At 43.3% G+C, this 23160-nt stretch overlaps 2 pseudogenes and 1 gene segment (V, D, J or C); all 3 read right to left on the bottom strand.

The window, feature by feature from the left end:
• Nucleotides 1-10178: 10178 nt before the first annotated feature.
• On the bottom strand, nt 10179-10949 carry LOC101178800. The segment is given in 2 exon segments: nt 10179-10781; nt 10907-10949. Coding segments are annotated over 2 exon segments (646 nt in total).
• A 224-nt stretch (nt 10950-11173) lies between these two features.
• LOC101176319 lies at nt 11174-15591 on the bottom strand (annotated as a pseudogene).
• Nucleotides 15592-20561: 4970 nt separating this feature from the next.
• Nucleotides 20562-21285, bottom strand: LOC115830942 (annotated as a pseudogene).
• Nucleotides 21286-23160: the final 1875 nt, after the last annotated feature.

Raw genomic sequence — 23160 nt, 5'->3', positions numbered from 1 at the left:
GCGTAGCTTTTTTTTTTTGTTTTTTCTTGTTGCTCAGGCTGGACTGCAATGGCACAATCTTGGCTCACCACAACCTCTACCTCCTGGGTTCAAGAGATTCTCCTGCCTCAGCCTTCTGAGTAGCTGGGACTATAGGCATGAACCACCACGTCCGGCTAATTTTATATTTTTAGTAGAGATGGGGTTTCTCCATGTTGGTCGGGCTGGTCTCAAACTCCCGACCTCAGGTGTTCTGCCTGCCTCGGCCTCCCAAAATGCTGGGATTACAGGAGTGAGCCACAGTGCCTGGCCTGCAAGGCGTGTCTTAATTATCAATCTCTAGCACAAAAACAGAAGTTGAGAGAGGTGGACAACGAGTGAAGGAATGTGATGGACTGAGTTCTTCAGAATTGTTTGGACTTTACATTCATTCGTCTTTTTTACTGCTGTCATCAAGGCACACATAAACTTTCAATCTTCCATTGAAAATGTGTTTGCTTTTGTTTTTTATTTGTATAAATTTAAGGAGTACAAGTGCAATTTTGTTACACACACATAATGCACAGTGGTCTTGACTTTTAGTATACCCCACACCTGGATTATATGCATTGTGATGTGAAATTACTTAATTTCCATCTGTATTCCTTCTGCCCCCACCACCCTTACAAGCCTCCAATGTCTGGTTCCACACCCTATGTCCGCTTGTACACATTATTTAGCTCCCACTTATAAGTCAGAACATCCAGTATTTGTCTTTCTATTTCTGAGTTGTTTCACTTTAGATAATGGCCTCCAGTTTCCTCCATGTTTCTGCAAAAAACAGGATTTCATTCTTTTGTATGGATAAGTAGTATTCCATTGTGTGTATATACCACGTTTATTATGGATAAATAGTACTCCACTGTGTATATATACCACATTTTCTTTATCCAGTCATCCACTAATGGAACATTTAGGTTGATTCCATATTTTTGCTATTATGAACAGTGCTGCAATAAATATATGAATGCAGTCTAATATAATGATTTGTTTTTCTTTGGGTGGATATCCAGTCATGGGATTGCTGGATTGAATGGTAGTTCTATTTTTAGTTCTTTGAGAAATTGCCATACTGTTTTCTAGAGAAGTTGTACTAATTTACATTCTCATCAACAGTGTATTAAGCATTCCCTTGAAAAGGCATTTAAATTCAGCTTAGACTTCAAAGAATTTCTTTTTCTTCTGCACATACAGCGGCAGAGGGGTTTCCTGTTTGGTGCTGGAGGATCAGTAGCACAGGCTTTCTTTTTTTTTCTTTCATTTATTCTATGTTAAAAAAGACTGCTTTATATGAAGGTAGTGGGCATAATGATCTTATTTGTATGGCTTTGCTTTAATTCAAAAATCATAGTCATATAACTTAGCAGACATTTGACTAAATCCCCTCATTTGTCAGATAGGAGAACAAAAGTCTAGAGAAGCTTGGGATACACACATGTTCCACACTGGGGTGCTGTTCAAGGAGAAGTGGAAGGCAAATGTCTCATCTAGGGAGTATTGCATCACCCTGCCATGGCGACTGTCTACTCACATCAGTTCCTGTGCAGCCTGCCCACGGATGAAAGTACTGAGAAGTGGGCAGTCATGTTTCCTATGCTTCTAATTGCTGACTCTATTGCAAAATGATAACAGTCCCAGGGCTAAGAGCTTGGAAGCTGGAAACAGGAGTAGGCTTCCAGTCTCAGCTTTTCAACCATTTTGTGGTAAATCTCAGCAAGCCCTCCACCCTTGAAATCTCTTCCAAAATATTTAATTTGTGCATTCTTCAGGGGAGATGGTCAGATTCTTAAATGATCAGTCTCTAACACCACTGTCCAATAGAAGTAAATATGAGTCACCAATGTGAGTCACACACTTAAATTTTTCTAGTTGCTGCATTAAAAAAAGTAAAGAGAAACAGGTAAAATTAGTTTTAATGCTATTGGCTTTAGTCCAAGATACCTAAATATAATCATTTCAACTTTTGATCATTATAAAAGTTATTTCACTTTTAACACTAAATCTTCAAAATATGATTTTAGACACACAGCCCATCTCAGCATGGACTATTGCACTTGGTATGTTTCCCATGCTCAATAGCCACAGGTGGCTAGTGGCACCTGCATTCAGGAGCACAGGTCATCCTGCAAAGGCTTCAGAGATACTGAACTGGAGCATCTTTAAACAGACCCCTTTCGATAAGATATAGATCACTGAGTCTGCACAGGCTGAGAGCCTCATCTGTATTGGGACCAGGGAAGGGACCTCCAGGATAGATGGGGAGGCGAGGGACAGGGGACAGGACTTTTTTGCTTCTATGCCCCAGGGAAACCCAAGGGACCAAAAGTGAGGGAAAATGCCCAAGGCCTTGTTGGATCGGGAGGAAGAGTCCTTTTTGTGCAGGGCTGGGGCAGCGTGCAAGGCTGCACAGGGCCCAGGCAGTGCAGTAGTTCATGCCCTCAGTGCCTGTCTCCAACTTCAGTACTGCCAAGGTACAGCTGCTGCCATCCTTGGCTGTGATTTTATCTGCTTTCAAGATGAAATTCCACTGCACATCCAACTTGGACATGGCCAGCTGGTGGAGCACCTCAGGGACCTGGCCCTTCTGCTGCTGGTACCAGTGGATGTAGCTGATCCTGGTGCGGACCACGCACTGCAGGATGACCAAGCTTCCCTAGTGCCCCAGGACATGGGCCAGCTGCTCCGGCTTCATGAGCCACCAGCCAGCTGTCAGGGAGAGAGCAGTGAGGTAGGGATGACCCAAAGCCTCACCACCTCTCCACAGGTCCTTAGGTAGGAGACTGACCTGGAAACAGGATGACCCAAAGGAAGGCAGGGCGGCCCAGCACGTCTCTGATCCTGACTAGGGGAGAGGAGCCCAGAGTGACCTGTTTCAAACTGTGGACCTGAGCCACACTTTCCTGAGTTATGGTAGCGACCAGCTTAGGGCCTGAACTGCTATTTTCCTGGTGGTGCAAGGAGGTAACTGATGAGAGAAATGGGGGAGGAAGAAAGAAGTCCCAGGGGAGAGACAGAAATCTGACCACAAGGTGAAGGGAGGGATGACCAATGGCCAGAGTTCTGAAAAAGGCTTAAAGAGTGTTGATGGTATAATTAGCAATAATAGCAATCATTGGTTGGACACCGGTGAAACTCTTGCACTGCACTAATTGGTTGATGGTCATTGCTTTATTAAATCCTAAAATAACTCTATAGGATAAATGTTATCTTCAGTTTAGAAATGAAGGAGTAAGGCTGTTATTTTAAGTAGCTTTTCCAAGGCTGTAACACCTAAAAAGAATCAGAGTTGGGAGAGAAGCCAGGCCTGGCTGGCGACAAATCTCCTGCTTCATGTAACCATCTTATACTCAGAGAACAATGAGTGTGCTGCTTGCTCCAGAGGAAGGGACAAACACAAAACAGCAATCCCTGAAAAAAACCCATGCCCACCGTCTGAGCCAGCACTGGAGCGTGTCACCCAGAGGTCCTAGTAGAAGGAGATTTTCAGTGCCCTAAAATAACATGATAGCTGTGTAGTCTTGGGCAAGTTGTTTCACCTCTTTTTCCTCATCTGTAAAGAGGGGTGTTATGGGGCCACATGGAGAGTAAACAGGAGAATGTGAACGGAGCACGCAGCACAGTCCCAGCTGCATAGATCATGCTCAAGAAATGTGGGGTGTTGTTGTTTCACCTGGAAACTGGATGGATTCCAGTAAATGATCTCTGGGGTTCACACAAAGCAGAAATTATAGGGACTAATGCAGTTTTCAAGAACCAAATGTGTGTGCGCGTGTGTGTGTGTGTGTCTCCAAAGGAAGAAGGCTAAGTCAGGCCAGCAGACAGAGAGGGCCTGGAGGCAGGACCAGCTCATCCTCTGCCAGTGGCACGTCGTTGGAAATGGTGAAGACAGTGCATTGGGAAGGGCCAGTGAAGGACACACCTGCCAGAGGCTTGGAAAAATAGACCCAGCCTTGAGTTCCTACTGAAATGAAGTTTCATTTTCAGCTTTGCTAATGACACCCAGGACCTCCTGAGTAGTCAAAGAGATGGCCATGAGGGGAAAGTTGTGGGCATGGCAAGAAAAGGGGTCTGGCTTGGGAAGGGAAGCTGTGAGTCCCTGGGCTCCCATGACCAGACCCAGTTCCTGAGCTTCTCTTCGATGGCAAAAACTGAAAGTCATGATTCCAGTTTTCAGCGTTCTCACAGGCAGGGCTTAGGGTAGTGCTGAGTTGGTGAGAAGGTGGTCAAATACAAAGCTAGCAGGACATTTTGACAGAGGGATATTCTGGGGCTATCATTCATACCCTCTGTAGACCTTTAGCCCAGTGGTGGGCTAGGGTATTGGGAAAGAAAGTGACAGCTATGGTCAGAAAAGGTCAATGCAGGGAAACAACAGGTAGAAAGTACGAAATACAGAGAGTTAGCAATGGAAATGGGCAAATTATTTGTCTTCAATCTTTCTCTATTTTCTAGATTTTTTTAGAAATAAGAAAATATTATTTTAGAGGAGAAAAAATTATAACAACTACATATGTTTTCAATATTTAAATTGGTTATTTAATTGCACCTTGTGCTTATAAGGTGCAATATGCACATAAAAAAGTGATATGTTTCATTTTAGTCTCATCATAACAAATCAAACCATATTAGAGTCACATCTGAGGTAATATACCAAGTCAACATGGCATTGCATAATGAAGTGCAGGGGAAAGCCTCGTCCTGAAGGCATATCTTGAAGGTAAATTTAATATAAGAAAAAAAAAACTTCAGTAATGCTTACAAGATACTTATGTCATCACCGATTCATGCACAAATTTGGTTATTACTATTCTATAATAAATTTGGTGACTTTTGGACAACCTCATTGGTGAGAATAATTTTTGTAAAGTTTCCGCTTTCTAATTTTTTTGTTTGTTTATTTCAATAGTTTCAGGGGAATAGGTAGCTTTTGGTTACATGGATAAGTTATTTTGTGTTGTCAGTGTTCAAAACTATGTTTCTCTCAATTGTTTTAACTGTTTTAATTCAATTACTGATCATTAAAGACTCAAAAGTTGTTAGCAATAGCCAATCAGCCAATCATAGATTTTTTGTTTGTTTGTTTTTTGAGACAGAGTCTCACTCTTTAGCTCAGGCTGGAGTGCAGTGGTGCGATCTCTGTTCATTGCAACTTCCACCTCCTGGGTTCAAGAGATTCTCCTGCCTCAGCCTCCTGAGTAGTTGGGATTACAGGTGCGTGCCACCACGCCTTGCTAACTTTTGTATTTTTGGTAGAGACGGGGTTTTGCCATGTTGGCCTGGCTGGTCTTGAACTCCTGACCTCAGGTGATCTGCCTGCCTTGGCCTCCCAAAGTGCTGAGATTAGAGGGGTGAACCACCACACCCAACCCAACCATAGATTTTAATAGAATCTGCTGTAAACCTGCAGCCATACATTCTGTCTGGTGACATTTGCTTTCCTTTCCTCTACTTGTCTTCCCAATTCAGTGGGCCTGTGCTCTTCTCGATGTAGCACTTACAGGTTCTATTTGTCTAAATTAGACACATATTTAAAATAATAATGGGGGGAAATCTTGGGCAAAACGCAGTCAAGGTGTAGGAGGGCTTGCCCTCTCAAGCCCTCAGGTGGCGTTTGAAGGAGTCTGACCAAGATCCCAGATCTCCAGGGAAAGAGAAATGCGATGCTGGGTGAGGGAGAGGTGTGTCCTCTCATTCCATGTCATCCAGTCGCTGCCCAGGTGGAAGCAGACCTCAGCCAGCGTGGGGTAGGGCTGCAGTGGTGAGGAAGAGCAGATCCAGGCTGAGGCGGCCCCTGCATGAAGATCCAGGGACTGAGGGCTGGACCTTTAAAGTCACGCATCCCCTGCATCTTCCACGTGATTTATCCGACCCAGGACAGCGCTCTTCTGGCCATCCTAGAATCTGAATCTGAGAACTCATCTAATCAGACTTTGTCATTTTGTCATGTAGGATAAATTGGGTATTCACAGGATGACAGTTATTAGCGAAATTGACAAGACTGGGACACCAGAAAGAGGAATGCCACTGAAAGGTTTTGATGAGAAGACTGTGGATAAAATTTTATTTCTTTTGTTTCCAATTTACAACTTCATAGCACTGTTTGTTGGATAAAAGTTTTTGTTAAATCTGTATTTTGTGGGAATTAGTAATCCCCTCTTTCAGCTTTATTGAGGTAGAATTGATAAATAAAATTATATATTCCAGATATACAACATGTTTTGGCAAATGTATACATTGTGAAATGGTTACCACAATCAAGCTAATTAATACAGTCATCATCTCACATAGTTACCTTTGGGTTTGTGTGGTGAGAACACTTAAGATTTACTCTCTCAGTAAGCTTCAAGTGTACAATATAGTATTATTAAATATAGTCGCCATGCTGTATTCCAGATGTCCAGAACGTATTCATCATGGAACTGCAGGTTTATATACTTTGACCAACATGTGCACCTCCCTACCCCTATTTATTTTTGTTATGTTTTGTAATATACACAATGCATTTCTATTCTAGTTCATGGTTCATAGTTATAGATAAGCAAGTGTACATATATATTAGGGCTTTATTCTTCAATAAAATTATGCTTTTTTGAATAAACAAAAAAGCAAGAAAATTTGGTTATGAAAAACTATTAATTATTTTTTTAAAAGCTATAGTAATTAACATATTGTGCTCTTGGCACAAGGATACACAACATAGGGACTCAGCCCCATATGTAAAGTCGAAGTTGTGCACACACAGCCACCCCACCTCTGGCTGTGTCTTCAGAGAAATTGGCAAAAGTACAAGCCGACATGCACAGTGGAGAAGAAGAGAGAGCAGAAGGGGCTGAATGAGCATGTGGAAACTTCACCATCGCAAAGGTGGCCTTGAACTGGGGGTTAAGGACGGGTTAGGTCAGTAATTCGGGAAGAAACTGGCTCTCCACTTTAAGATTCCTACCTAACTCCCACCCCCTGCACAAAAGTCAAATCAAACAAATACATGTGCAGAAGAAAACCTTCAACGTATTGGGAGAATAAAAATGAGAATATGTTTATGCTTCAAGGTAAGGGACAGGCTTTCTTTAAAAGGTGTGATCCCGGAGGAAGGAGAGCAAGTTACAGCAGATTCATTTAGTGCACAACCTTTTCTTGCCTGAGGTCACAGGAAGCCAGAAGGAATTGCAGCTGTGGGATTATCATGCACAAATGTGAGAATCTGTCAAAGCAGCAGCTTTCAGGGGTTGGGCGAGATAAGAGTGAGGTGAATTTGGTGGGCTGCGAGGTAGCCTGTGAGCAGCTTTCTAGAACACCTTCATGTGTCAGCCTCTGGACAGTCCCTCAGTCTCTTGCCACTAGTGCAGCAGTTTTCAAAGGTCAGTTTGAATAAGAATCAGCTCTGGAGGTTATTTTAAAATGCACATTTTCACCCTTCATTCCAAGATTCTGTCTTATCGTGTTGGGTGCTTCCCAGAACCTGTACTTTTTATTATTATTATTATTATTAAAAGCCTCACATGCTTCTGATCCAGGCGGTCCATGGAGTACACTTTGAGAAACACTCTTCTAGGAGCCAGGACTATAAGGCTGATTCAAGGTTTAGGGTTCTGGAAGAAAGAGGATCCAACAGACAAGAGACCAGACACACACGAACCCAGCACTGCTCCCCTTCAGTATTCTGGACTCTGGATTTCTTGTAGACTCAAGCTTCTCTATCATTATTCAGAAACCTCTTCCTCATGACCACATTTGTTTAATCTCATTCCTGCATACCGGGGCCTTTGACACATCAGCTGTGATATTTTCTAAATGGAAATTAACTCTTCACGTAAGTGTTGCTTCCCTGCTTTCTTCTCCTGCTGTTTCCTGGCTTATAATTAGTTTCTTACTCTTTACACCAGCCATGTGCTTCCAGTTCATCAATTAGAATGAAGGACTGCATTTTGAGACAGGAAGAGTCATTTTCTAAGACCTGCCTCAAAGTCAAGATATTTTAAAGAGAAAAAGATTTAAGACAGGTTACAGCCGGGCGCGGTGGCTCACGCCTGTAATCCCAGCACTTTGGGAGGCCGAGGCGGGTGGATCACAAGGTCAGGAGATCGAGACCATCCTGGCTAATGCGGTGAAACCCCATCTCTACTAAAAATACAAAAAATTAGCTGGGCGTGGTGGCGTGCGCCTGTAGTCCCAGCTACTCGGGAGGCTGAGGCAGGAGAATGGTGTGAACCCGGGAGGCGGAGCTTGCAGTGAGCAGATATCACGCCACTGCACTCCAGCCTGGGCGACAGAGCAAGACTCCGTCTCAAAAAAAAAAAAAAAAAAAAAAAAAAATAGCCAGAGTGTGAGCTCCAGTCAGTGAAAGAGAATAAGCCATATGGGTTCCAAATGAAATAAAGGAACGAAGCCTGCCTGGACTATCCAGGGGTGGGGGGCAGCCTCCTTATTTTATGTCCATTCATCATATCCACTCGGATATTCTCAGACACAGGGTAGAGACCACAGTCAGCCCATCCACCTATGGGACTACACTTTTAGATAGACTTGGGCCTTTAAAACTAGCATTAGAGGGGGAGCTTCTATGTGTCCTCACTCTAATGGGGGACCAGGTTGACAGTATGCGTTTCTTGGTATCAAAATTAGCTCAGATGCTGTCTCCAATAGCCTTGAAAGACCTGGTTATTCCCCATCCCTAGGTGTACAAATTTCTCAGGTAATTGGTCTTCGATCTTTTGGGGGAAAAGGCTCGGAGAATCACTGCCATATATACTTGCTAGAACATTACAAGGTTCTCCCTCAAGACAATCTGCCTTCCCCTTCATTCAAAGGACTCCGAGTTGGAAAATAGGAGGAGCTGACATCATTCTTTCATTCATCTTCTCTTAATACATTCCAATTACATATATATATATATATATCTCATATATATGAGATATATATATATATATATATGAGAGATATATATGTATCTATGGAATACATATGTGGAATACCATTGTGGTAGCCCAATTTCCTTACCCCTAGGAACACTGTGGTTTATTAGCTGTCACCCCAGATTTCTGTAGAGCAGGGCTCCTTGGCTGCTTTTCTGGCTTTATGTCTTCTCACACTAATTCTGCCCATTTGGACTCATTCTGAAATCACATCATCTCCATTGACCCTAGGGAGCTAATTCCTTAACAGCGTCTCCTATAGTCAACCTGCCCCACAGGGCACAGCTTCCACCAAGACTCTCAAGAACGCTGATGCCTCCCATTTCAGAACATGCCCTTCTCTTCCTAATTCAGAGGGTTCTCTGGGCTCTCGCAGGGAATACACTTATCCAGTGAGTTCTCAGGTTTAGTGGGAAAGTCCACTCTAGCATGCCTACCTCTCGAAGCCTTTTAATGCCTCCCTCCGTAACTGTGTTCAGGCAGCTCCGACATCTCCGTATCATGTCATGTGACCAAGGTTTCCTCCATGTTTCCAGGGAGCCATCCCAGGAGTGTCTAAGGACCAACACCAGGAGCCCTGTCAGGGCACTAAATTATGAAAGTACTCCCGTAGAATTAAACTCTGCTTCTTCAGGCTTACATTCCACAAACCACCACTGAGCACCCTCCAAGTCTGCTTCTGGGCACGTTCTCCATGTCGGCCAGGAAGTGTGAACTCCTTGAGTGGATAATCCTTTTTATCTCTCAGCAGGGCTGTAGTGTTCCTCAGTGGCCCATGCTGAGACCTGATCCAAATTATCAGTCTAATATCCAGAGGGGGCATGGAATGAATTCTGCTGCAGGGAAAGCCTAGGATCCTTCAGATACTTGCATTAGGGCAGGGATGCTTCAAATGGTTGAAAACCTATGATATGACCCACAGGTTGGCGTACCTATGACTATCACTTTTTTACCCATTCTCCTGCAGACCAATAGTACCATGATTTGATATGTAGAAAAAAATGTCAGTGTGTCCAAAAGATAGCAGATCTGATACACATTAGATGTCTTACTGAAGTGCAAAGTTGTTATTCCAACATTTATCCTGAGCAATGAATAAGCACTATTTCAGCCTATGGACAATAATTGGATAAATGCTGGAGTGCAGCTTGTCTTCCCATATAGTCTCCTAAATGAATCCCTCTACAGATCAGTCCTTAAGGAACTTGTATGTCTTAGGAAGCAGGTGGAATGGGTCTCCACCAGCCCCTAGAAGAGCTGAAAGAACTTCGCTGTCAGCCAGGCTGCTTGGCTGACACAGCTGGGAGATTGTAGTTTGGTGTTTAGGTAACTCATGAGGGTGGGGTGGAAAACAGGGTGCAGCTGCTGCCAGGGGAGTGTGATATTAGTGGGGAGATCAGGAGTTAAGCTGTGTTTCTTTTTGTACAGAATACAGTGAATTCATGGGCAGGAAATGAGATGAGGCTGGTCTATCTTGTGTACTAGGAGTAGTCTCAAGGCAGATTTTCAGCGTGGGATAGGGCAGGTCTGAATCACTGTGCCCATCCCAGGTGGCACAGTAATAGACCCCAGAGTCATGTTCAATTAGATTTTCCAGTATAAATTTAAAGCTCCTCCTTGTGCTTGCATAAGTATGATACTTTCCTAGACTGATTCCTGATTCCAACACAACCTTGGAGGTGGAGAAGACATAGTACAGAAGACGCCGTGGGGCCTTCCCCTCCTGGTGTAGGTACCAGTGGATGTAGACGGCATTTTCTACAGGAAGATCACAAGTGATTACAGCCAATGACCCAGTCGGCCCAGTGACTGACTTCGTTCTCCCTTCCAAGTTGAAAGATTTCTGACTGGCTGCAATGGGAACAACACAAAATATAATGAGGAATTTCTTAGTATGGTATCCCTTGCAAAAGAAGAAAATAAACAAAACGAAACCAAATAAAACCTGTGAGCCTCTCTGTAGGCGGCACTCTTACCAGGAGGCAGGAAAGCTAGAAGCAGAGCTAGAGCCAACAGCATGCCTTCCTCTCTGGGGTCTTGGAAGTAAGGGACCAGACGAAGAGGAGCAGAAGACCCTCTCAAAACTCAGGTCCCACTCAACAAGGAAGTGATCCCTAGCACAGAAGACAGTAGGAGGACCTGGTCTTCCTGAGTCACAGGCAGAGAGAAGTGACTGAGGATCTGTCTTAGGGGACTCCGGGTGGTGCCTGGGAGGACCTACAGAGGAGTTTCTGCCTCTCTGCTCAGGCCAGTTCTCCAGCGCCCTCTGTGGCGGCTGAGAGCAGGCCCTCTGCAGAAGAGAGCTCGGGACATGGAGAGCTCAGGCCTGCAGCAGAGGGAGTGCAGATGTGGGGGAAGCTGACGCTGGAGTTAACAGGCTCAGACCTTGAAGGGGGCAATCTAACAGCAGGCTCACATCCAGCACTTCAGAGTTTCAGCAGGTAAGGTAACTGCCAGGCCCTCATTCTGCCGGGAAGCTTCTGATTAGGGGCCTAAACCACCATCCTTTACACATCTGCAAGGACACTAGAGGCAACGCCCAGGGGCACTCTGAGAAGGCCTGAACCTGCTTTATTAACAGGATCGAGGGTCAGGTATGTTGGTGGGTCTTGGACTCTCCTCTAAGGTAAATGGGTGTGTGGGGGTGGGGGGGGGTGTTTGTGTGATCCTGTGTGTTTGTGTGTGTGTGTGTGTGTGTGTGTTGGGTGTGCCTGTGTGTGATTTCTTTATTAGAGGATTTCCATTCATTCAAGTAGAAGTGTGAGTTGTTTTTTTTTTAAGTAATACAGGGTACCATGTCATGCAATATTTGGGACATACTGAAGCTAAAAACTTGTTATTTATCTGAACTTCCAAATTTCCTGAGTATTGCATATTTTACTTAGCAACCGTATCCTCAGAAAGCTGACTGATGTCTGCAGTGGACCTGGACTCATAGATGGAGATACAGGTGATAAAACAAGTATAGTAAAACAATTGTGAAAATTCAGTAGTGCATACACAGATTTTCACTTCTGTAAAAAAAAAATGTTTGGACACATGTTTAAGATATTCATAAAACGTAGAACAACGTCCCTCTTGGTTGTTGTTTTGGCCTAGCTCAGAGAGTTCAGTTTTTGCTGACATCACAGCTGGGACTGAGAAAGGCAAGGGGCTCCGGCTGGTCTCCCTCTGCCTCTCGACCACACGTACAGGACTTGAGGCTGCCACAGGAGCAGCTCTGAAAGCTGAGTCATTGGGGTCCTTGTGAAGGAGGGAAGCTCACCTGCCTTGGAGCCAGGAAAATCCTGCCTGGGACAGAACTCTCGTGGTTTAAAAATGAGAAGGGAGAGAATTGCCATCACATTAGAATGCACAGAAAATCCTTAAGACAAAAAAGTAATGAGAGAAACAATCTCCACTGGAATATAAAATGAAGTATAAAACTACAGTGCTGAAGATGTAATGCCCAACCTTGTTTTCACGAACCCTGTTTTTAGACTCTCCCTTTTCCTTTAATCACCTAGCCTTGTTTCCACCTGAATTGACTTTCCCTTAGCTAAGAGAGCCAGACAGACTCCATCTTGGCTCTTTGACTGGCAGCCCCTTCCTCAAGGACTTAACTTGTGCAAGCTGACTCCCAGCACATCCAAGAATGCAATTAACTGATAAGATACTGTGACGAGCTATATCCACAATTCCCGGGAATCCGTCTGATTGATAACGCCCAAAGCCCTGAGTCTATCACCTTGTAAGAGTCTTAAAGCCCCTGCACCTGGAACTGTTTACTTTCCTGTAACCATTTATCCTTTTAACTTTTTGCCTACTTTATTTCTGTAAAATTGTTTTAACTAGACCTCCCTCCCCTTTCTAAACCAAAGTATAAAGGAAAATCTAGTCCCTTCTTTGTGGCCGAGAGAATTTTGAGCGTTAGCCATCTCTTGGCCGCCGGCTAAATAAACGGACTCTTAATTCGTCTCAAAGTGTGGCGTTTTCTCTAACTCGCTCAGGTACAACAAAGAGAGGACAATACTGGCACTAGACTAAAAAGATTCATGGAACACAGTGGAAAGTCCGGAAAGAGAGCCACATGTATGTAATATTTTATCATGTCATAAAGTTGTATGTTAATATCTACAAGGAAATACTTGATTAGTTACTTTGTTCTCCTTTGGGAATTGACTTACCATATGGAAACAAATATTCTTGGGTTGCTAACTTAAAAGGTACAAATAGAGATTTAGTTGTAATAAAACTGAAAACAGGAAATCAGACTTAAATGATGATGAATTGCACACTAATTGTAGGTAACATTGGTCTCTCTGAGCCTGACATCATAATAGAGACCCTAGAAAAATTGATAAATTTTATTAAAAGTAATATACAAAGTTCAGGTCACCAAAAGGTGACAAAAATAAATAGCAAATGATGAGAAATATTTTCAACATGTTTGATAAAGGATCAATATCTCGAAAATGGTGTATATTAATTCTTACAAACAAATAAGAAAAAATTAATACCCCAACAGAAGGATAGGCAAACAGTATGAAAAGGCAATTCACAAAAGAAGAAGTATAAATGGCCTATAAAATTGTAAAATAATGCTAGTATCATAAAGATAAGAAAATGGAAATTGAATGAACAAATCTCATTTCCTGAACCCCAGAGCTTGGATTGAAATTGCTATCAAAGTAAACTATATGACTTAGGGAATGTTAGTTAACCCCTCACTTTCTCATCTGCTATATTCAATGTTACTTAAACCCGTCGATAAGGTTTCTGTGAAGATTAAATAAAATATACATGTAATGTGCTTAGTACAGTAACTACCAGAAAGTCAGTATCCATATTTATCATCAGTATTATTATTATTGCTATAGTAATTATTGTATAAAAATTCCAGATAGATCATGATATCAAGTAATAAATGAATAAAATATTAATGAAATGATATGAATTTCTTTATGCATACTTCTGAAGTATGTTCACCTTTCCAAGTAGGACACAAAATCCAGACACCAGAAACTAAAAGATTGATTGAAATTTATAAAAACAGAATAGCAGAACAAAAACATAAATATGCCATTCAAATAGAAATAATGCATACCGCACATATGACAAGCAAAAGATGTATTTCTGTAATAGCGATAGACTTCTGAATAAATAAGAAAAAGTGAAAAAGTTCAACTGAGCTAGTAAAGATATTGTTACCACAGGGTGAGACACAGAAGAGAAAAGAGAATTCTAGAATGGAAGCTAAAATCTCTAAATTGATCTTGTTTTATAATTTTGACTTCAGTTCCATGGAAAGGTTTTACATATACAAATCAAAATAATACAACAGATTTCCAAAATATAAAAATGAAAACTGAACGAATAAACTAGCTGTATCAAAGTTGGCATGAACATATAGAGAATGATTCTGTATTCTGATTGTGTGGCCAAAAAAGAAAGAAAGAGAGAGAAAAGGAAGAAAGGAAAAAAGAAGGAAGTAAGGGAGGGAGGGAGGAAGGAAGGAAGTAAGGAAGGGAAGGAGAGAGGGAGGGAGGGAGGAAGAAAGAAAGGAAGGAAGGCAGGCAGGCAAGCTAGGTAGGGAGCAAGGGAGGGAGGGAGGGGAGGGCAGAAAAAGGGATGTGTAGAAAAATAGCAAGTAACCAAGAAAGTAGAGAAAGAGAAAAAAAAGAAAGCAGAGGGAGAGAATGTTCAACTGCATACCTAGGCCTAGTGTTTTAGTGGTAATTATACTATTGCTTATATTGTTATAGACATAAAAAATAAGCAACACTCTCAGCTGTGATCTCTAGATATATGATTCAGTATAAATATCCTTCCCATTTGCTGTCCAAAATATCTCGCTTCACAGTTGGACCCTAGGTGTACCTGTCGGTCCTAGGAAGCAGAGTGAGTGGGCCTCCCCCATGTCCTCGGAGAGCTGAGAGAGTCTTGCTCTCAGCCAGGCTGCTTGGCTGAGGCCTGGAGATGACAGCTTGTCTTCAGGAAAGTCCTGGGGGAGGGTGGGGAACAGGGTGCAGCTGCTGCCAGGAGAGTGTGATATTAGGGGAGAGATCAGGAGTTATGCTGTATTTCTCTTTGTACAGAATACAGTAAATTCGGTGGCAACAGATGAGAGGGGGCTGGTCTATCTTGTGTACCAGAAGCAGTCACGAGGCAGATTTTCAGTGTGCTATAGGGCAGGTCTGAATCAGTGTGCCTGCCCCAGGTGGCACAGTAATAGATCCAGGATCATTTTCAATTAGATTTTGCAGTATCAATTTCCAGCTCCTCCTCATGCTTGCATAAGTAAAATACTTTCCTAGACTGATTCTTGATTCCAACACAACCCTGGAGTAGTAGGGGTCATCGTATGGAAGATGCTGTGGGGCCTTCCCCTCTGGGTGTAGGTACCAGTGGATGTAGAAGGTATTTATTACGGTAAGATCACAAGTGATTACGGCAGATGACCCAGCTGGCCTGGTGACTGACTTCCTTCTCCCTTGCAAGTTGGAAGATTTCTGACTGGCTGCAATGGGAACAGCACAAAATATAATGAGGAACTCCTTAGTACGGCACCCCTTGCAAAATAAGAAAACAAAACAAAACAAAATAAAACCCATCAGCCTCTGTAGGCAGCACACTTACCAAGAGGCAGGAAAGCTAGAAGCAGGGCTAGGGCCCACCGCATTCCTTCCTCTCTGGGGTCTTGGAAGGAAAGGGACCAGATGAAGGGGAGCAGAAGACCCTTTCAAAACTCAGGTCCCACTCAACCAGGAAGTGATCCCTAGCACAGAAGGCAGTAGGAGGAGCTGGTCTTCCTGAGTCACAGGCAGGGAGAAGTGATTGAGGATGTGTCTTAGGGGACTCCCAAGCCTTCCTCCCAGAGGGGTGGTGCCTGGAAGGACCTGCAGAGGAGCTCCTGCCTCTCTGCTCAGGCCCCTTCTCCAGCGCCGTCTTGTGGCAGCAGAGAGCAGTCCCTCTGCAGAAGAGAGCCAGGGGCATGGAGAGCTCAGGCCTCCAGCAGAGGGAGTGCAGTTGTGGGGGAAGCTGACCCTGGCGCCAGCTGGCCAGGGCCCTGGGACGGGGCAGTCCACAGCAGGCTTACACCCTGCCCTTCAGAATTTCAGCAGTTGATGCTGCTTCCAGGGACTTGTGCTGTCAGGAAGCTTGATTTGGGCTTTCAACTGCCTTCCTTTTCACATTTGCAAGGACACTTGGAGGCAAATACCCAGGGCCACTCTGAGAAGGCCTGAACCTGCTTTATTAACAGTATAACACCAACGGTTCTTGCCTAGCCATGCCATGGAATTGGTGTGGCAGCTGACCGCAGCGAGTGACAAGAGACATGGACCGAGGGAGAGAAAAAGCCGTAGGCTTTATTGAGCAGAGTGAAAGTACAAAGCTTCCACAGCATGGAAGGGGTCCAGAACAGGTGGCCAGAGTTAGATTATAGGACTGTCTTTTAAACTCTTTAAGGCGGGAAATACCTGAGGCGGGAAGATGTTACCAAATCGAGAAACAAAGGCAATTAACCGTTTGTAACATGTCTTAGATCTTGAGGAAAACCGGAATTGCAACTTAGGTTTTATCTACTTTATGACCTTGCAGCGGCATGGCAAAGGAGACAGGATCTTACAGGACTTTACAAAGTATGTTTACAAGGAATTGGAATTGGGAGTATAGATAAGGTCCGCTGGTCACAGAAAAATGGGCAGTTAACATTATTTTACTTTAGTTTTGGGGCGGGGGAAGGAAGAGAGGGAGAGAAGACACAGGGAAACTTACAGCAAAATTTTTGCTGTTCACAGCTTTCACGGGGAAGAAAACACATGCACAAATCCTGGTGTTCGGAATATTTTAAGCATATGTCTTCAATACTATTCATCCAGCACTGAAGTAAGTCCTCATGCAGGAAATGAGTGTGTTTCACGCTTGCTGAGCCCCTACTCGACCCAGGAAGCCCAGCTGGCCCCTCCTCTCAACAGGAGTGAGAATCAGGTATGTTGGTCGGCCATGGACTCTCCTCAATGGTAAATGGGTGTGTGGGGGGGGGGAGAGGGTGTGTGTGACCTTGTGTTTGTAACCTCTTTGTTAGAGGATTTCTGTTCATTCTCAAGTAAAAAGGCCACATCAAGTAGGAGTGTGAGATTGGCTCACGCCTGTATTCCCAGCACTTTGGGAGGCCGAGGTGGGCAGATCACGAGGTCAGGAGATAGAGACCAACCTGGCTAACACGGTGAAACCCCGTCTCTACTAAAAATACAAAAAAATTAGCCGGCGTGGTGGTGGGCACCTGTAGTCCCAGCTACTCAGGAGGCTGAGGCAGGAGAATGTCATGAACCCGGGAGGTGGAGCTTGCAATAAGCCGAGATTGTGCCATTGCACTCCAGCCTGGGCGACAGAATGAGACTCCGTCTCAAAAAAAAAAAAAAAAAGTACAGGGTGCAGTGCCATATGCAATATGTGGTACATACTTGAACTCAAAACTTATTTGTTATTTATCTGAACTTCCAATTTACCTGGGTATTGCGTATTTTATTTGGCAACTCTACCCTTGGAAAGCAGGCTGATATCTGCAGTGTACCTGGATTCATAGATGAAGATAGGGGTGATAAAACAAGTAGAGTAAAATAATTGGGAACATTGAGTAGTGTATACACAGATATTCACCTCCTCTATAACAAATATGTTTAGATTCATGTTTAAAATATTCCTAATAAGATGTGGAACAACATCCCTCTCGGCTGTGGTGTTGGCCTAGCTCAGAGAATTCAGTTTCTGCTGTCATCACAGCTGGGAATGAGAAAGGGAGGGGCTCTGGCTGGTCTCCCTCTGCCTCTGGACCATACGTGGAGGACATGAGGCTGCCACAGGAGCAGCTCTGAAAGCTGAGTTCTTGGGGTCACTGTGAAGGAGGGAAGCTCAGGTGCCTCGAAGCCTGGAAAATCCTTGCTGGGACCAATGTCTCACGGTTTAAAAATTAGAAGGGAGAGATTTGCCATTACATTGCAATGCATAGAACACCCTTAAAACAAAAAAGCAATAAAGGAAACTAACTCCACTGTAATGTCAAAAGAACTATACAGCTACAGTGCTGAAGAGACGGCAATACTGGCACTAGAATGAAAAGATTCATGGAACACAGTGGAAAGTCCAGAAAGAGAGCCATGTGTATGTAATATTTTATCACATGATAAAGTTGTACATTAATATCCTTGAGAAACTACTCGATTATGTAATAAGTTCTCTTTTGGGAATTGACTTACCATATGGAAACACATTTTTTTTTTTTTTTTGAGACAGAGTCTCTCTGTGTCCCCCAGGCTGGAGTGCAGTGGCACAATCTTGGCTCACTGCAAGCTCCGCCTCCCATGTTCACGCCATTCTCCTGCCTCAGCCTTCTGAGTGGCTTGGACTACAGGTGCCCGCCAACATGCCCGGCTAATTTTTTATATTTTTAGTAGAGATGGGGTTTCACCATGTTAGCCAGGATGGTCTGGATCCCTTGATCTCGTGATTCGCCCAACTTGGCCTCCCAAAGTGCTGGGATTACAGGCGTGAGCCACTGCACCCGGCCAGAAACAAATCTTCTTAAGTTACTATGTTGCCAGCTACCAATGGAGATTTTCTTGTAATAAAACTGAAAACAGAAAATCATTAGACTTTAACCATGATGAATTGCACACATATTGTAGGTGAGATTTGCCTCTCTGATCCTAACATCAAAATAGACCCCTTAGAAAAATTGATAGGTTTTATTAAAAATAATGCACAAAGTTCAGTTCACCAAAAGGTGCTGAAAATAATAGCAAACCATGAGAAATATTTTCAATGCATTTGATAAAGATCGATATCTCTAAAATGAGGTATATTAATTCTTACAAACCAATAAGAAAAAAATAATACCCAACAGAAGAATAGGTGAAGAGTATGAAATGGCAGTTGACAAAAGAAGAAGTATAAATGGCCTATAAAGTTGTTAAGTAATGCTAGCACTCACAGAGGTAAGAAAATGCAAATTGAACTAACAAATCTCATTTTCTGAACCCCAGCGCTTGGATTGAAATTGCTATCGAATAAAGTGTATGACTTAGGGAATGTTAGTTAAGCCTTTTATTTCTCATCTGGTATATTCAATGGTACTTTAACCCCTCAGCGGGGTTTCTGTGAAGATTAAATAAAACTTACATGCAATGTGATTAGTACAGTAACTACCAGAATGTCAGTACCTGTGTTTATCATTAGCATATTATTATTACTACCATAATTATTGTATAAAAATTCCCAATAGATCAAAGATGCCATCATTAAATAATCTATGAATAAAAACATTGAAATAAATGATATGGACTTCTTTACTCATACTTACAAAGTATATGCACTTTTAGAGGCAAGACACAAAATCTAGACACTGGAAGATAAAAGATTGATTAAAATGTATAAAACCTTATCAGAATGAAAATATAAATATGACAATCAAATAGAAACAATACATACTACACTATGACAAACAAAAGGCTTTTCTGTAATACTGAAAGACTTGTTCTGAATAAGAAAAAGTGAAAAAGTTCAACTGAACTGATAAAAATATTGTTACCTATAGGGTCAGGGAGAGACGAGGAAAGAGAAATCCAGAATGGGGCCTGGTGAAGTTGCTCACACCTGTAATCCCAGGACTTTGGGAGGCCGAGGCGGGAGGATCACGAGGTCAGGAGATGGAGACCATCCTGGCTAACACAGTGAGACCCCGTCTCTACTAAAAATACAAAAACTTAGCCGGGCCTGGTGGTGGGCACCTGTAGTCCCAGCTACTCGGGAGGCTGAGGCAGGAGAATGGCGTGAACCCAGGAGGCGGAGGTTGCAGTGAGCCAAGACTGCTCCACTGCACTCCAGCCTGAGTGACAGACTGAGAATCCATCTCAAAAAAAAAAAAAAGAGAGAGAGAAAGAAATCTAGAATGTAAGTTAAAATCTCCAAATGCATCTTCTTTAAAATTATGACTTTAGTTCCATGTAAATATTTTACATATGCAAAACAAATATGAAACAAAACAAAATAATACAACAAATGTCTAAAATTTAAAAATGAAAACTGAACAAATAAACTAGCTATATCAATGTTGGCATGAACATGCAGAGAAAAATTATTTCAAGTGATTTTGTTGAAAAAATATTCGGATTATGTACCCAAAAAGGAAAGAGAGAGAGAAAAGCAAGGAAGGAAGAAATGAAAAAAGGAAGGAAGGAAGGAAGGGATGGAGTGAGGGAAGGAAGGAAGGGATGGAGTGAGGGAAGGAAGGAAGGGATGGAGTGAGGGAAGGAGGGAGGGAGGGAAGAAAAAATAATAAAAGCAAGCATGGAAGTAAGAAAGGAGAGAGAATAAAAGGGAGGGCAGAGGGAGAGAGTGTTTAACTGCTTATCTAGGCCTAGTGTTTTAGTGGTAATTATAATATTGCCTATATTGTTATGGACATAAGGAGTAAGCAGCACTCTCAGCTGCGATCTCTGGACCATGATTGGATACATGATTCAGTATAAATACCCTTCCCATTTGCTGTCCAAAATATCTCGCTTCACAGCTGGGCCCTAAGAAACAGAGTGAGTGGGCCTCCCCCATATCCTAGGAGAGCTGAGAAAACCTTGCTCTCAGCCAGGCTGCTTAGCTGAGGCTTAGCTGAGATGGCAGCTTGGTCTTCAGGAAAGTCCTGGGGGAGGATGGGGAACAGGGTGCAGCTGCTGCCAGGAGAGTGTAATATTAGGGGGGAGATCAGGAGTTAAGCTGTGTTTCTCTTTGTACAGAATACAGTAAATTCAGGGCAGGAAATGAGAGGGGGCGGCTCTCTCTTGTGTACCAGAAGCAGCCACAAAACAGATTTTCTGTGTGGTGTAGGGCAGGTCTGAATCACTCGGCCTGTCCCAGGTGGCACAGTAATAGACCCCAGAGGCATTTTCATTTAGTTTTGGAGGTATAAATTTCCGGCTTATCCTTGTACTTCCATAAGTATCATGCTTTCCTGACTGACTCCTGATTCCAACACATCGCTGGAGTTGCAGACATCTTAGTACAGAAGATGCTGTGGGGCCTTCCCCTCCTGGTGTAGGTACCAGTGGATGTAGAAGGCATTTTCTACAGGAAGATCACAGGTGATTACAGCAGATGACCCCCGTCTGCCTGGTGCCTGACTTTATTCTCGCTTCCAAGTTAGTAGATATCTGACTGGCTGCAATGGGAACAACATAAAATATAATGAGGTATTCCTTAGTATGGCATCCCTTGCTAAAGAAGAAAAAACCAAAACAAAACCCAACCTGTGAGCCTCTCTGTAGGCAGCACACTCACCAAGAGGCAGGAAATCTAGAAGCAGGGCTAGGGCCCACCACATGCCTTCCTCTCTGGGGTCTTGGAAGGAAAGGGCCCAGATGAAGAGGAGCAGAAGATCCTCTCAAAACTCAGGTCCCATTAAACAAGGAAGTGATCCCTAGCACGGAAGACAGTGGGGCAAGCTGGTCTTCCTGAGACACAGGCAGAGAGAAGTGACTGAGGATGTGTCTTAGGGGATTCCCACGCCTTCCTTCCAGAAGGGTGGTGCCTGGGAGAACCTGCAGAGGAGCTCCTGCCTCTCTGCTCAGGCCAGTTCTGCAGCACCCTCTGTGGCAGCTGAGAGCAGGCCCTCTGCAGAAGAGAGGCAGGGGCATGGAGAGCTCAGGCCTCCAGCAGAGGGAGTGCAGATATGGGGAAAGCTGACCCTGGAGTCAGCAGGCCCAGCCCCAGGAGGGGGCAGTCCCACAGCAGGCTCCCACCCTGCCCTTCAGAGTTGCAGCAGCTAATGCTGATGCCAGGACCTTGTCCTGACAGGAAGCCTCTGATTAGGGCCCTGAACCAACTTCCTTTTCACATCTGCAAGGACACTTGGAGGCATCCACCCAAGGCCACTCTGAGAAGGGTTGAACGTGCTTTATTAAAAGGACTGAGGATCGTGTGTGTTGGTGTGTCTTGGACTCTGCTCTAAGGTAAATGTGTGTGTGTGGGGGGGTGGGGGGGTGCCTGCAATCCTGTGGGTGTGATCTCTTTATTAGAGGATTTTTGTTCATTAAAGTAGGAGTGTGAGTTTGTTTGTTTGTTTGTTTTTAAAGTAGTACTGGGTGCCATGAACATACTTGAACTAAAAACTTGTTATATATATGAACTTCCAAATTCCCTGGGTATTGTATATTTTATAATCAGCCCTACCTTCAGAAAGTGGACTGAGATCCGCAGTGCACCTGGATTCACAGATGGAAATATAGGGGACGAAACAAGTACAGTAATATCATTGTGAAAATTCAGTAGGGCATGCACAGATTATCACCACCTCTGTAAGAAGTATATAGAGACACATGTTTGAAATATGCGTAATGAGATGTAGAACAATGTCTCTCTAGGTTGTTGTGTTGTCCTAGCTGAAATTTTTCAGTGTCTGCTGTTGTCACAGCTGGGAATGAGAAAGGGAGGGGCTCCCATTGGTCTCCCTCTGCCTCTGGACCACACGTGCAGGACATGAGGCTGCCATAGGAGCAGCTCTGAAAGCTGAGTTCTCAGGGTCCTTGTGAAGGAGGGAAGCTTGCCTGCCTTGGAGCATGAAAAAGTCTTGCTGGACAGAAGTCTCGCGGTTTAAAAATGGGAAGGGAGAGGATTGAGGTCACACTAGAATGCACAGAAAATTCTTAAAACAAAAAAATAATGAAAGAAACTTTATCAGAATGTGAAAAGAACTATAAAGCTACAGTGCTGAAGAGAGGGCAACACTGGCAGTAGAATGAGAAGATTCATGGAACACAGTGGAAAATGCAGAGAGCCACATGTATGCAACATTTTATCATGTGATAAAGTGATATGTTAATATCCACAAGGAAATAGTCAATTATTTAATAAGTTCTCTTTTGGGTATTGACTTACCATATGGAAACAAATATTGTTGCATTTCTACCTTACCAGATACAAATAGTGATTTAGTTGTAATAAAATGAAAATCAATAGACTTAAACGATGATGAATTGCATACAAATTCTAGGTGAGATTGGCCTTTCTAAGCCTGACATCAGACTAGACACCCTAGAAAAATTGATAGATTTTATTGTTTTTTTTCAAAGTTCAATTCACCATAGGTGCCAAATGTAAATAATAACACATGAGGGGAAATATCTTCCACACATTGGTTAATTCTTATGAACCAATAAGAAAAAATTCATCCTCCAAAAGGAGAATAGGCAAAGAGTAT

Source organism: Nomascus leucogenys, chromosome 17, assembly GCF_006542625.1.
Source record: "Nomascus leucogenys isolate Asia chromosome 17, Asia_NLE_v1, whole genome shotgun sequence".
NCBI lineage: Eukaryota > Metazoa > Chordata > Mammalia > Primates > Hylobatidae > Nomascus > Nomascus leucogenys.
The sequence above is the reverse complement of the archived record's forward strand: the minus strand, read 5'-3'. Positions and strand labels throughout refer to the sequence as shown.